Source organism: Pteropus vampyrus, unplaced genomic scaffold, assembly GCF_000151845.1.
Source record: "Pteropus vampyrus isolate Shadow unplaced genomic scaffold, Pvam_2.0 Scaffold316, whole genome shotgun sequence".
In the NCBI taxonomy this organism is placed as follows: Eukaryota; Metazoa; Chordata; class Mammalia; order Chiroptera; family Pteropodidae; genus Pteropus; species Pteropus vampyrus.
The window spans coordinates 438024-451882 of record NW_011889097.1 but is presented as its reverse complement, the minus strand read 5'-3'; the positions used below and the strand labels follow the sequence as shown (position 1 = coordinate 451882).

General features: G+C 45.0%; 1 protein-coding gene, 1 non-coding gene and 1 pseudogene across 3 annotated transcripts in view; all 3 read left to right on the top strand.

The window, feature by feature from the left end:
* Nucleotides 1-4717, top strand: part of PRKAG2 (protein kinase AMP-activated non-catalytic subunit gamma 2) — a 21867-nt gene extending 17150 nt beyond the window's left edge. For both annotated transcript variants that reach the window (XM_023521789.1, XM_023521790.1), the window contains 2 exons: nt 515-608; nt 3469-4717. In XM_023521789.1, the coding sequence (XP_023377557.1) occupies nt 515-608; nt 3469-3500 (126 nt within the window). In that variant the 3' untranslated portion in view covers nt 3501-4717. The remainder of the gene's footprint in view (nt 1-514; nt 609-3468) is intronic.
* Nucleotides 4718-13375: 8658 nt separating this feature from the next.
* Nucleotides 13376-13448, top strand: TRNAV-UAC. The gene has a single exon. It is a non-coding gene; the product is annotated as a tRNA-Val (tRNA).
* A 9-nt stretch (nt 13449-13457) lies between these two features.
* LOC111730485 lies at nt 13458-13573 on the top strand (annotated as a pseudogene).
* The last annotated feature ends 286 nt before the right edge of the window (nt 13574-13859 follow it).

The window sequence follows — 13859 nt, the reverse complement described above, 5'->3', positions numbered from 1 at the left end:
GTAGCAGCGGGGGCTGCGGTGCTGAACCCTCGTTGGGAGAGGAGGGTCTCCAAGGCCGTAGCGGACCAGCAGTAAGTTCTAAAGCGCCTACGTCCAAGAAGCGCGATGCTTCCTCACCCCTCCCCTGCTTCCAGCCTGTTCTGTAGTGACACCTCAGCATGTCGGCCACTGCTTTACAAGAGACTGTCGAGTAGAGAGAGTGCAGTCCATTTCACTTTACTACGGCCCACTCATCCTCAGTGTTGTAAGATGTGAACTTCATAGAGAAAAGCACAGTAAAAAATAAACATTCTAAGGGCAACGATCTGTTAGTTTCAGGGCTCATTTCGACGTTTTTCTCATGTAAAGTAGTATCTGATAGTTATTAGAAACCAATATATGGTTGTATATGTTGTTGCTTTTTTCCCGTTTGTGAGATGGATTCGTTCTATGGTGTATGATAATAGTTTTCTCTAATACACTTTAAAACTGTTTACTTAAACCCTCTCGTGGGGCCTGCTCTTCTCGTTTGCAGGTCCATCGGCTGGTGGTGGTGAATGACGCGGATAGCATCGTGGGAATTATTTCCCTGTCAGACATTCTGCAGGCCCTGATCCTCACACCTCCAGGTACGGGCGCCGGTTTCCGACCCCCCCACCCCCACCCCCACCCCGCCCCATGCCAGACTGGGGACTGGGGCACAGCAGACGGCTGTTTCTCCACCTCCCACCTACAGGCCGTGGCTTTCCGTGCATTATCCTGTAAACCACTTTCGTCGTCTTTGTAGTTTTGAAATTTTTTACTCTTCTGCTTGGGTGACAGAGAGAAAAGTCCGTAGGAAGCATTCTGGCATGCATCCTGTTAGTGCCCAGCAGGCCCGCGTAATCGAGGGTCCATTGCCATGTTCATCATAACCTTTTCCCTTATAAACCTAAGACCGCTTCGGTTTTGCTTTAGTCATAGGACTGCTAACTGGAAAACAGGAGGGAAGTCCTTTGGGATCGAACTATTGAAACCATCTACCCCTTAAAAAGAAAATAAGCTTTCTAGTGTTTTGAGTACACAGAACGGAAGACCTAAACACAGACTCTTTTCCATTAATAGCTTATGGACATTACATCAAACGCCAAACGGCTTGATGGCTAAACTTGTTTTCTGCCAGAGTCTCCCTGAGCCAGCTCTCAGGTCACAGAGTGCGGAGGGAGGGGAGGAGGGGGCACTGGGGGAAAGGACATGGTGCTGTCCCTGTGTCACGCAGGGTCCTAGTGGGCTGGGCTGCAGGAGTCCTAAAGCCATCAGCCCTCCCTTTATCCGTGGCCCTCGACCCCTCCCCACCCCCATCAAGTACAAACAGGGCAGTCCTGGGCTGCAGAGACCAAGGCCAAGACCGAGACCAAGAGACTAAGTGATGTACACTTTGAACTCTTAGAAGTTAAACATTAAAGTGTGCGTGTGCTACGGGATTGATTTTTCTCTAGTTCAGAAGTCAATCAAACTAGCTAGGACCAGTTTTTACAGTCAGCGACAGGAATCCCTGCCCCCAGCGAGAAAGGTCCAGCTGGACTGCGAACGCCGGGGCGTGGTTCCGAGCGGGCGGCACCTGGGGCTTGTCAGAAAAGCACCCTGAGGGGACCCCACACACACATCTTCTGAACCAAAAACTCTAGACATGGGGCCTGCTGCAGCTTAAAATTTCAGGTATTAGAGAACATGAAACTCACGACGACCTTTATAATCGAGAGATGTTGACAGAATGGTTAAATGAATGTGGGATTGTTCACAGCATTATTCGGGATAACCTCAAAGTGGGACGACTCCAGATACCTTTGAGAAGAGAGAAGAATGGACAGGTTGCCTTCTGGTCACCCAGCGTGGGCTGCTACGGGCAGTGACCCGAGCACACACCCTGGAAGGGGACAACCCCCACAGAGCGGAGGCACAAGACCAGTCCAGAGTGGCACCTGTGCACGACAGGAAGAGGCCGCCCTCCGGGCAGACTCATGCCCGCAGGCACATGACACCACCTTGGCAGGCGCTGGCCCTGGGCTGGGACACACACCTCTCCCAGGGGAGCCAGGCCCAGCCTCGGCTCCTGTCTGTCCAGCACCCAGGATTCTCTGTGCATCGCGGACTCAGGGCAAACAAGTTCTTTTACCCCAGGTGGTAACAGTTGACGTCCCAAGTCTTTATGCTCTCTGCCTTCGTGTCACAAACTGTGAGAACGTTGGGCCGGATGAGTTTACAGTTCCGTCCAGATTGGCCGTTTCAGGGCGGAAGTCATTCGCGGTCGTCTGCGGGGAGGGGCCTACCGCGCAGCTGGAATCCGAAGGGTCTGTTACCGGCGACGATGTCATAAAGATGGGGACAGATGAATCGGCGTTCTTGACAGTGTAGTGTGTGTAGCACTGTTTATTTAGAATGCTCCGTGTTCCTGGTCACGGGATGACAGGTGAACACTGGGGGCAGAGCTCCAGCCCCACGGGACTACCTGTGTCAGGTCGGCAGCCGTCGGGCCTGGAGCCGGCCTGGCACACGCATCCAGCTCGGAGTCCAGCCTGGCGAGCTGCCGGTCACCTCCGGAGCCGTGTGAGCCTGGGCAAGCTGCCACCCCGGTCAACCTGCGCTCCGTCAACTACAGAACACGCAGACCGGCCTTCTGTCCCTTCAAAGATACTTTGAGTCGAAACCAGAAACATGAGTGAAAGCATTGTGTGCACAGTGGATGAGGCGCCATATCGGGACAAGCACCGCTGGTGGATGTTAGGGAATAATCAGCAGGAGGCCCTTTTAGAAAGCATCCATGTTATGTGAATAAAAGGTACCGGCTCATAGACACAATTCCTCGTTAAGGGTGTTGACTGATATAATCACGTTTTCTCTTTTTAAAACGTCTTTAGTGGTATCTGCAGTAGTTCACTGTCAGACGTAACTCAGACTGTCCACACGAACCTAAGTCCCTGCGTGTGCAGCCGGTGCACAGTCTGATGGCAGCAGCCACAGGCTTTTAGCCTCTTCATTTTTATAGACTGTTCCTCTCTTTCGAAAGCCCGGCGTCTTCCGTGTCTGATGACAAACGGGAGAGAAACTGCTGTCACCAGAAAAGCGGAAGCTCTCCCTACCGACCCATTTTAAAATGCCCTGGCCGAACGTACACGCACAATGCAAATACTCTGCACCTTTACTAAAACAAAGACACGCGTCTTTAAGAATGTTTTAGCAGAACCCTCTTTCAAATTAAATCTCGCACATTTAGAATTACAGTAGGTACGCACTATGGAGTAAAAGCACGCTACGGGAACGGTCCGTGAGGGTGGGAGCTTGCAGCCACCTCTCTGTCGCCGCCTCTCTGTCCCCTGCAGCCGCTAGAACATCCCACTAGGACACTGCGGGGTACGGAGACAACACCGAGGGGGAGGACCACGGCCGCCGTCAGGGAGGGCATGCGACAGGTTTTCCTATTGCTCTGAAACTTGTTTTCTCTCTTGACAGGTGCCAAACAAAAGGAGCCAGAAACGGAGTGACCGCTGGGATGGAGAAGCCCTCGAGGGGAACTTGAATGACGACTCCAGGTCACACTTTGCCTCGTGAACACTGACTGCGCTGGGGGAGAGGAAAATGGCTAAGAATGTATATCAGGGTTTAGTGATGGGTATTTTCTCCAGTGATGTGGAAACTAAGCATAAAAAAAAAAAAGAAAGACTATGTTTGAAGATTCAGGCTTCATTAAAAGACTGTTTTCAGACCTTTGTCTGAAAGATTTCAAATGCTGTATGTCATTTAAGTGCACTGTGTCCTGAAATGTTTATTATTTTTCATTTCAAAGAATTCACTGGTATATAACAGGTGACGTGACATAAGGCGAGTGTATGGCATATTCAGATCTAGTGCCTTATGTCAGAACACAGCGATATGTCATCACTACTGCCCATCACAGCGGGAGCATGTCCTTGTGTGAGATGACACTGTGCTGGAGTGTGAAAGTCTTTGAACCTTTACCAAATCAGTTTGTTTTCCTGAGATTTGTCGAACAGTTGTAATTTGAGGATAATTACTTTTTAAAACTTTAATGACAGTTTTCTGTTTAAGTGTCCTGAACTCTAGTGCTTTACAACAGCTTTATTTATTTTTACTTTCATGCAATTTTTTTTACACATCTTTTGGTGGGTAAACGTCACCAGACCCGTTAACGAACCATTGGTTCTTTTTTAATGGCAAATTTCTCATTTAAGTTTGGATCTGGAAAGGATACGACTTCTAAAATAGCCACCGTTGGGCTTGAAAAGCTGAAGTTTCTAAAAGCACGTGTGGAAACCTGGTCTGCTGGACTGGACGCAGGCAGCGTTACGAGGGAACAGTGCCAGGAAGACGTCTGGTTTTTTCCTTGTGTATTAAAATGTAAAATCACGGTGTCTGTATGACTGCTGATGCGATTGTTTTTGTAACTCTGTTGTGGCATATGCAGTATTGTCATAAGGTTGAAGAGAAACAATGTTTCCCAATGTAAGTGCTCTGAAGATGTTGACACTGTATATATGAGTATAGTTTGGTTTTTTTTTGTTTTGTTTTGGGGTTTCGTTTTGTTTTGTTTTTTTTTCAGATTGAAAAAAATAAATCTTACTATCTAACATTTTGTTATAGAAATCTTTAAAATACCATGCATTTCAGCATATAATTAAAATTCTTCACACAGTGTCTCTCAGATATTTCTCTCCAAATAAAGAACATGAATTCTCAGACATTTTTTTCCATCAGAAAAAATGATTTGACTCTTAAACTCTCTTTCCATTAAAGAGAACATATTGCATTAAAAATTGCCATGCAGATTTTCTTGTGCTTAGATATCAATTTTTTCAATCCCTAGTAGGCCAAATATGGGAGAGAGTGCGTGTATGTATATAGATGTGTTTTCCCCATAGGAATAGTGATTGTGACTTAGGCCAATGATAATACTTGGGAGAAAGGGGAAAAGTCACAAAGCTGCTAAAAAACGATGCAGTTCTGAAACTCAAAGCATCTCTTCCCAGTCGGCCCCTTGTGTCACACACACGTGTGCACAGACTGCCCGGTGTATCAGGCACAGGCCGTGTATCTGCTGCTTCAGAAACGTTTGGGGCCACTTACGAAGAAACGTGTTCTCACTCTTCCCACGAGACGCACGCACATCCAGCGGGTCCCTGACCCTCTCGGAGTACCGAGGGTTTTGAGCTGTGCGGACATGTCAAGCGCCCCAGTGTTTGTTCGGAGACCTGTGTGTGTTGCCTCATCTGATGTCCGACTACCACTAACGCAGAAGGTCCCTTTTCCCTTGTTTCCATCTAAGAGCATCTGTCCCCAGTTACAGTCAGTGTGCCGCTCGGTGTCCTGGGAATAAGGAAAAGTGGCACTTTAAGGCGGCCGAGTGAAAAGGGAAAAGCCCTGAGTGGAGGGAAGGAAGGCCACCTTGGACACCCTGCCGGATGAGCCTCGGGCGTTTGCCCTCATCCCTGAAACCGAGCACATCAGAAACATTACACCTGTTCCAAAAATGGAGGGCATGCGTCCTGTTCTGGACCCTAATCTATAAGGAAAACGTACATTTACTGAACCGATAACATTCCTTATGACATTTTCTTGGAGAAACATCTGCGTGAACAGATCTCTCAAACCACTGGTTCTCAGCCAGGGGAAAAGTTGCCCTAGGGGACAGTTGGCAAAGTGGAGACATTTTTGGTTGTCACCGCTGGGGGTGGAGAGGGGGGTGTGTGCTACTGGCATCTGGTGGGTCCAGGCCACAGATGCTGCAAAACTCCCTACACGACACAGGACGGCCCGGCCCCAACAACAAACAATGTGGCCCAAGACGGCGGTAGTACTGAGGTTAGAAACTGCCCTAATCAGGACCTTCTGGGCATTTCCATTATATTTGTTACTTTCTAACCGTATCTACCCATCTGGGAGAAAAACTTAGAGGCTTTTCTGAAAAAAAACAATGGAAATACTGTACAGGTGAATCTCATAGGTCCACGTGACCCTTGTCATAATGTCCTTCCAAAGCCTTTTCACCGAAGAGCGAATTTTGCTCTGCATAATACCACTCTCAGGAGAAAACTACCCACAGGGAAATACTTGGAAAGTAAATTTTACTCAGTTATTTTATTGTCAAAAACCCAGAACAAAGCTCTAAAATTATTTTCACGTACAATTACCTGCAAAGCTGGCATAGTTGTAAGTCTGCATATGGAGCATGCGTAAAACTTGACACCCCTAAAATTCCCTCTCCTGCGGATAACCCCATCTTATTTCTCGGACTAACCGCTGCAGTGAAGTTTACCTTTAGATACCAGCCTAAGCAAGGGCATAGGAATTCATCAAAGCTTATTGAGCTCTCAAAGCATATTGAGCTTCCTTCCTGAGGATGGTCAAGAAAATCTCTGGTACCCAATTCTCTGCAGACCACTTGAAGCGCCACTGGCCCACTGATGGAAAAAAAACGCAAATCAGTCCGAAAACTCACTGAAACACCGCTCGGACTTCAGAGTCTACCCCTCCCTGGAAAACCTGCATCACAGTCACCTGGATTGCTTGCGACTGGAGCCCCAGGGGTCACCTGTTTCTGGCATACTGAACGCAGGCCTGATCTCACAGCTGCTCCTACTTGCCAGTGTTGGGGACTTGTCACATCTTGTCCTCTCCCGCTGCTCCCAGGCCCTCGGTAGACAAGACTGTGGTTACCACCACGAGTCTGAGGACGCAGGTAAACATTGCCACATGTAAGTAAACATTGTTCATTCGCCCCAGGCTCCACACTCATTCCAGCCACCCGCTGGTCCAGGTGGGCGTCTGAGGGAGAAATGCCTCCTGACCTCCACCTGCAAAACTGCTCGCTCCCGGCAGAGCTCACGCTTCATTCCATCCGCCTTCTGACCATGCGACTGCCGGGGGTGTCGGACTCGGAAGATGCTACCCTCACCTCCCAGCCTGGCTCCCCATCATGTGACCGAGAGGGAGCTTGTATCTGTGCACTCTGGAAATGCCAGTAGCTGGCGTGGTCGGTGGTCGTCATTGATGCAGTGGTCACTTGAGCCCCTCGAGGAAGGGGACACGTCCTACTGGTCTCCATACTCACCCTGGCCAGTCTCTGGCCCCTGGCAGGCGCCTCACAGATGTTCAGCCAACGTTTGATGAGTGGTTAGTCAAGGCCAGGACATGCACTAGGATCGTGGGCCGGTGACATGCTCCGGTCACACGAAGTTTGCCCTCTGATTTGCTAGTTTACTTGAAAAAGTCAGAGACACCACAGAACACGAGGTGTCATCTGGAAATTCAAAGGCACCCCCTTCTCTGACCATAGGGCCCCCAGAAGGGATGCTGAAGGGTGAGGGGGTTGCCCCCTTTAACACAAAGGGCACTTCCTCATCAGAGGAGGGACATAGATGCCCGTCCACCACCAGACAGCACCACGGTCAGAGGAGAGAGGCGCAGTCAAGGGCAAGGACCAGCACGAGACCAGAAAGGAGCGCCTGCCCTTGAGAGAACGGAGATAACACCTGCTCAGAGAGGAGAACGAGACCGGCTTCGGGAGCTGGGAGTGGAAAAGACCAGAACGCGTGAGCACAGAGCCAGCCCCTCCCACCTCCACAGGGGCAGAAGGTTCCATGAGCTCACTCCTGACCCTCCTAAAACCCAGAAGCGGCCATTCCCTGATGTTTTAAGAATTCCCAGGTGCCATCTTTCTTTGCCCCTTGTCTTCTTTTTGCCAACTGAAAATTTCCAGAAACCTCCAAAAAATGCTGTTTGAGGAACAGCGCCTGGGATGAGTCCTAACCGGAAGTGGCAGGTGGCAGGAGGGGCAAGTGGGCGGTCCCTGGCTTGGAGGCTTCCAGTAGGCCAGCCTGGAATGACGGGGCTGGGGTGGAGCCTGCGGCCCACATCATACCTGTTCCTTTTCCAGATCACGTCAGAGGATAGCTGTTCAGTCCCCGATCAATGGGGCTTCAATGTCAATTAATTTATTTAGCATCCATTACACCATGCAGAGCACCTGCCAAGGCTGGGCACTGTTCCGGGGGCCTGGGCCACACCTGTGAACCCAACAAATCCTGCCCTCAGGTGCTTCCATTCTAACGTGGAGAGAAGTAGGGGAGAAAACTTAAAAAGTAGAGCAAGCCACATGCAAAAGAATGAAACTAGACTGCTATTTGACACCATATCAAAAATTAACTCAAAATCCTAATATTTAGTATCGAAGACCTAAATATAAGACCTGAAACAATAAAACACATAGGAGAAAACATAGGTACTAAACTTACAGATCTTGTCTCAGAGAGGATTTTATGAATTTGACCCCCAAAGCAAGGAAAGTAAAAGCAAAAATTAAGGAATGGAACTACATCAAACTCAAAAGCTTCTGCGCAGCAAAAGTAACTATCAAACAAACAAAAAGGCAACTAACCGAATGGAAGAAGGTATCTGCAAACAACATCTCTGATAAGGGGCTAATATCAAATATATATAAAGAGCTCATACAACTCAACAACAACAACAAAAAAAATCCAATTTAAAAGGGGCAGAAGATCTGAATAGACACTTTTCCCAAGAAGACATATAAATGGCCAACAGATATATGAAAAGATGCTCAACATCACTAGCTATAAGGGAAATGCAAATCGAAACGACAAGAGACCATCTCACACCTGTTAGAACGGCTATCATCAACAGGACAAGGAGTTACAAGTGCTGGAGGGGTTCTAGAGAAAAGGGCACCCTTGTACACGGCTGGTGGGAATGTAAACTGGTGCAGCCGCTATGGAAAACAGTATGGAGGGTCCTCAAAAAACCAAGAAGTAAAGTTATCAAATGACCCAGAATCTCTCTTCTGGGTGTCTACCCAAAAAATCTGAAAATATCTATTTGTAAAGATCTACGTACCTCTATGTTCACTGTAGCATTATTCACAGTGACCACAAAATAGGAACAACCTAAGTGTCCTCCAATGGATGACTGATGAAGAAGACGTGGTACATACATACAATGGGGTACTACTCGGCCATAAAAAAGTTGAAATAGTGCCATTTGCTACAACATGGATGGATCTCGAGAGTGTCATGCTAAGCAAAATAAGTCAGATGGAAAAGGGTAAGAACCAAATGATTTCACTCATGTGGGATGTAAAACAAAAAGCCACAAATGAACAAGAAAAAGCATGTAAACAAATGAAAAAACAAATAGATTCATGGATACGGACAACAGAATAGTGGTTACCAGAGGGGGGGTGGGGTACAGAGAGGATGAAGAGGGTAAAGGGGGTCAAATATATGGCGACAAGAGACTAGACTTTGGGTGGTGAGCACACAATAGATTATACAGATGTCGTATTATAAATTTATACACCTAAAATTTGTATAATATTAGTAACTAGTTACCCCAATAAATTTAATTTTAAAAATAAATATTTTAAATGTAAAAAATGTTCCTGTCTCAATATTTCTACTGTTTAGTATATGGCAACCGAATGACAAATTTTCTTAACTACAGGCAGTTGACTAATTTTAGGCTTGCATTAAAAATCGGTATCCTCATGGAAAGAAATTAACAGCCAAATTTCTTGTACACAATAAATTAAAGCTGGTTTCTTTCCTGTAGTTTATCTACATCCAACCCATTTCGTAAGTTTCTTATTTGACCCTGACCTTGGTCCTGCTGACATCCAACCAACAAAAGAGGTCTTCCCTGCCCAGCCAGCCCACGGAAGACCTCTGAACAGCTCGCTGAGGTAAGACTGCTTTCCTCCTCCAGCCAAGTATTGCCTGGAAGGTGTTTTTCACTGCTTCTTCCCTCCGGCTATTCCTCTCTCTCCTGTTAACAAGTAAAATCGACTGTAGTCGGGTTTTCTTTTCTTCTGGGCTACCGGGCTACCTCCTTCAAGGTCAAACAGTAAGAGTCCTCTCCACTTTAGGATGGGAACCCTTTCCGTTTGAGGAAGCACCTGACCTGCCTTTCATGTTTGTGTTTTGGTTAACTTCCTCTCATTTCAAAAGATTTATGTAGCTAATCTTTCCTCCATCAAAATCAAAGGCAAGGTGGCCTTGCCTTGGAAGTGAAAACTTTAACAAGAACCACATTAGGGATTACAAGTGATAAGAAGAGAACCACTATCACGAAAGACTTCAGGGAAAAGTAAACATCATAGAATTTGAAAACGAGGTTGAAAGAAAACTTTGTATTTAGTACCATATATATTGTATGTCACACTGAGGACAGAATCAGACATTTCATCCAATCCCAGAAAAGGGGGAAGGCAAGGGAAAGGGACAAGACGACAGGCTGAGCCCTGGCCGCGTGTTAGCTCACCTGGCCTCACAGCGGGATGCGAGGCACGGGAAAGTGGCTCGCTTGACTGAGACTGCAGATTTTAGGAGGGGGAACTCCAGAACTGCAGTCATCACCTCGGTGATAGACCATTTCTGGAATAAAACTCTCAGACCGGTCAGTGTTTCTTTTTTCATAATGACTGAAGATACAAATATCTCTTGCTAAAGTGTGAGAGTCTGAGCGAACCGTATCTTGTCCTGAGGCAAACGAACGCCACACTTTATGGTGAAGTTTGGACTGGTTTCCCTCTAAGATCAAGGACAAGAAAAAAAAGGTCAGCTCTCACCACTTCTATTCAGCGTGACAGTGCAATAAGGCAAGAAAAGCATATAAAAAGCATCCAAAACGAAAAGAAAAAAACTCCATGATTATCTATGTAGTAAAGCCAACAGAATCCACAAAAAAATCTTCTAAAAATAATGCGTTAGCTTAGCAAAGTTAAAGGATAGGGGATCAGTAACCAAAAATCGATTGTATTTCTAGCAACAAGCAATCAAAAATCAAAAAACCTTTTAAATCCCATTTACGACAGCATCAAAATATATGTAGAGCCTGCGCAATGAAAAGTACTAAATATTGCTGAGAGAAATTAATGAAGACTTAAATAAGTGAAGTGATTGATATACTTGTGCAGGGGTCAGAAGACTTAATATGGCTAAAATATAAATCCTCCCCAAATTGATTTATAGATTCAAAACAGTGCTGGTCAAAATCTCAGCAGGCTTTTTTGTAGAAAGTGACAAGCAAGTTCTAAAATTCGTATGAAAATGCAAAGGACTTAGATTAGACACAACAACTGAAAAAGAAGACATAAAACGACCTGATTTCCAGATTTATTATAAAGCTACAGTAATCGAGACAGTATGCTGTTGATGTAAAGACAGACAAATACATCGACGAACTAGAAGAGTCTCCGGAAATAAACCCATACACATATGCGCCACTCAATTTTGGCAAAGCAATTGAATGAAGACAGGAGAATCTTTTCAACAAATGGTGCTGGAACAATGTGGAGACAGCAAGTCCTTGAATAATGTCATTTCATTATACCACTGATTAGAAAAAAAAATCGATTCCCGGCCAGGGCCACCGTCTGTGTGTTTTCACATTGTTCTCATGTCTGCGTGGGTTTTTCCAGGAACTCCGGTTCTGCTCCCCATCCCAAATTAGTGCAGTGATAGGAACTGGTGTGTCTAAAGCGTCCCAGTCTGAGTGTGGGTATGTGTGCCACTACGACTGCCATCACTCACTGAGTCACCAAAGATTGGGTAAATAATATAATCCTATTACCAGGTTTTATTAATTTTTCGTAAATGTATGAATAGCTCACATTTATTTTAATGTATAACATTAGAAGTGTTTGGGGCGTTTATGTTTTTGTTTTAGTGATGCTTTTGTGACCAGAAATATGCTGTCGGAACTTAACTCTTGTTTACATCAATCAGCCTATGATAAAACTGGTTTCGTTATACATCGTTTTGCTTAAAGTCGCAGCTTCCTAGGACCTTAAGTGAGGAGGTACCGTATTCATATGCAAAAAAAGAACTTTGATCCATACTTTTCACCACATATAAATATTAACTCAAAACAAAGCTCAAGTTTTCAGTAGATACATAATCCAGAATTTTTCTAACATATTCATAATGTCCACTATAGAATAAAAATTACTAGATGTAAAAAGAAACAAAAAAACATGACCTATAATCAAGAGAAAAGTCATTCGATAAAAGCATACCTACGAATGATCCAGAAATTACGATTAGCACACAGAGTTAACAATGACTATAACTATGGTAAAGAACCTACAGAAAACATTTCTAGAACTGAAAAATACATTACTCAAAATTTTTTTAAATTATTAAACTAGAAAGAGGAACAAGAGAGAAGATAACAAGCAGAGGCTTCTGGTAAAAAGCTACCCAACTAATATATGTGAAATTGGAATTTCAGAATGAGAGCAGATTGAATATGGGGCAGAAAAAATACTTGAAGAAGTATTGCTTGGAAAGTTTTCCAAATTGGATCAAAAACAGTAACTCACAAATCTAAGAAGCTCAGTAAACCTTAAATGGCATAAAAGCAAACAAAACTACAAACACATCATAGTTAAACTCTGAACACCAAAGATAAAATCTTAAAAAGGAGACAGGGTTACCTAAGGAAATAATAGGGTGACAGCCGATTTCTCATCAGAAGAAGCTAGAGACCAGAAGAAGTGGGACATCTTTAAAGGGCTAAACCACATACGCACACACCCTATGGTCTACCTAAAATTCTATGTCCAGCAAAAAAAATAAATAATAAATCCATCTAAAATAAAGAGGAATTAAAGGGCATCACGAGGGAGATAATCGTGGTGACGGAACAGCTCTGTGATTTGATTGTGGTTTTAGTTACACAGATCTACACGTGTAATAAAATTGAATAGAACTACACACATATACATACGAGTGCACGTAAAGCTGGTGAAATCTGAATAAGACTCGTGAGTTGTACTAATTTCAGTTTCTTGGTTTTGACTTTTTACTGTATTTCTGGAAGATGTCACCATCTGGAGAACGGTACAAGGGCCCTCTCTGGACTATTTTTGAAAATACCTGTTAATCTATAATCATTTCGATATCGAAAGTTAAAGAAATGAAATAAAGACAATTTTCAGATAAATCAATTGTAAACTTGTTGCTAGGAGACTACAAAAAAATGTTAAAAGGCAATTCTTCGGGCAGAAGGGAACTAGTAAGGCATAGCTCCCCAGTCTGTGAGGGCTGCACACAGTGATGTCCTTCCACAGGACAGTATAGAAAGGGAGAGAAAAAGAGTAACTTTCCAGTGAAGACTGACAAACACCAGGTGACCAAGGTCAACATTGACAGTGTTAGTCATGCTGAAAATACGTTCCTCTGATGGGCTGTGATGACAGCGGCATTTCTTCCCAAAGACCCAGACTCTCAGACTAAACCTGAGGACATCATCAGACAAACCCCATGGAGGGACAATCTACAAAGCACCTTACCTCCACTCCTCAAAACTGTCGTGGTCTGGACCTGGTTCCATAGTGTAGCGGTTAGCACGTCTGCCTTACATGCAGAAGGTCCTGGGTTCGCGCCCCAGTGGAGCCACGGTCCATGGTCTATGGCCATGCTACCCTGAACAAGCCCGATGTCTGATCTGGGAAGCTAAACAGGGTCGGGCCTGGTTAGTACTTGGATGGGAGACCACCTAGGAAGACCAGGTGCTGTAGGCATAAATAAAAAACAATTAAATTAAATTTAAAAGCCTGCCATGGTCGCCAAAAACAAGAAAACTCTGAGAAACTATTACACCCAAGAACAGCCTCGGCCTGATGACTAAAGGTGACGTGGTATTCTAGATGGGGTCCTGGAACAGAAAAACAGTCGGTAGGGGAAACTGAGCAAATCTGAAGAAAGTATGAACTTTATTCAATATTAATGTGTCAATACTGGTTACTTAACTCTAACAAACGTACCACACTAATGCAAGACATTAATAACGGCAGACATGGTGCAGGA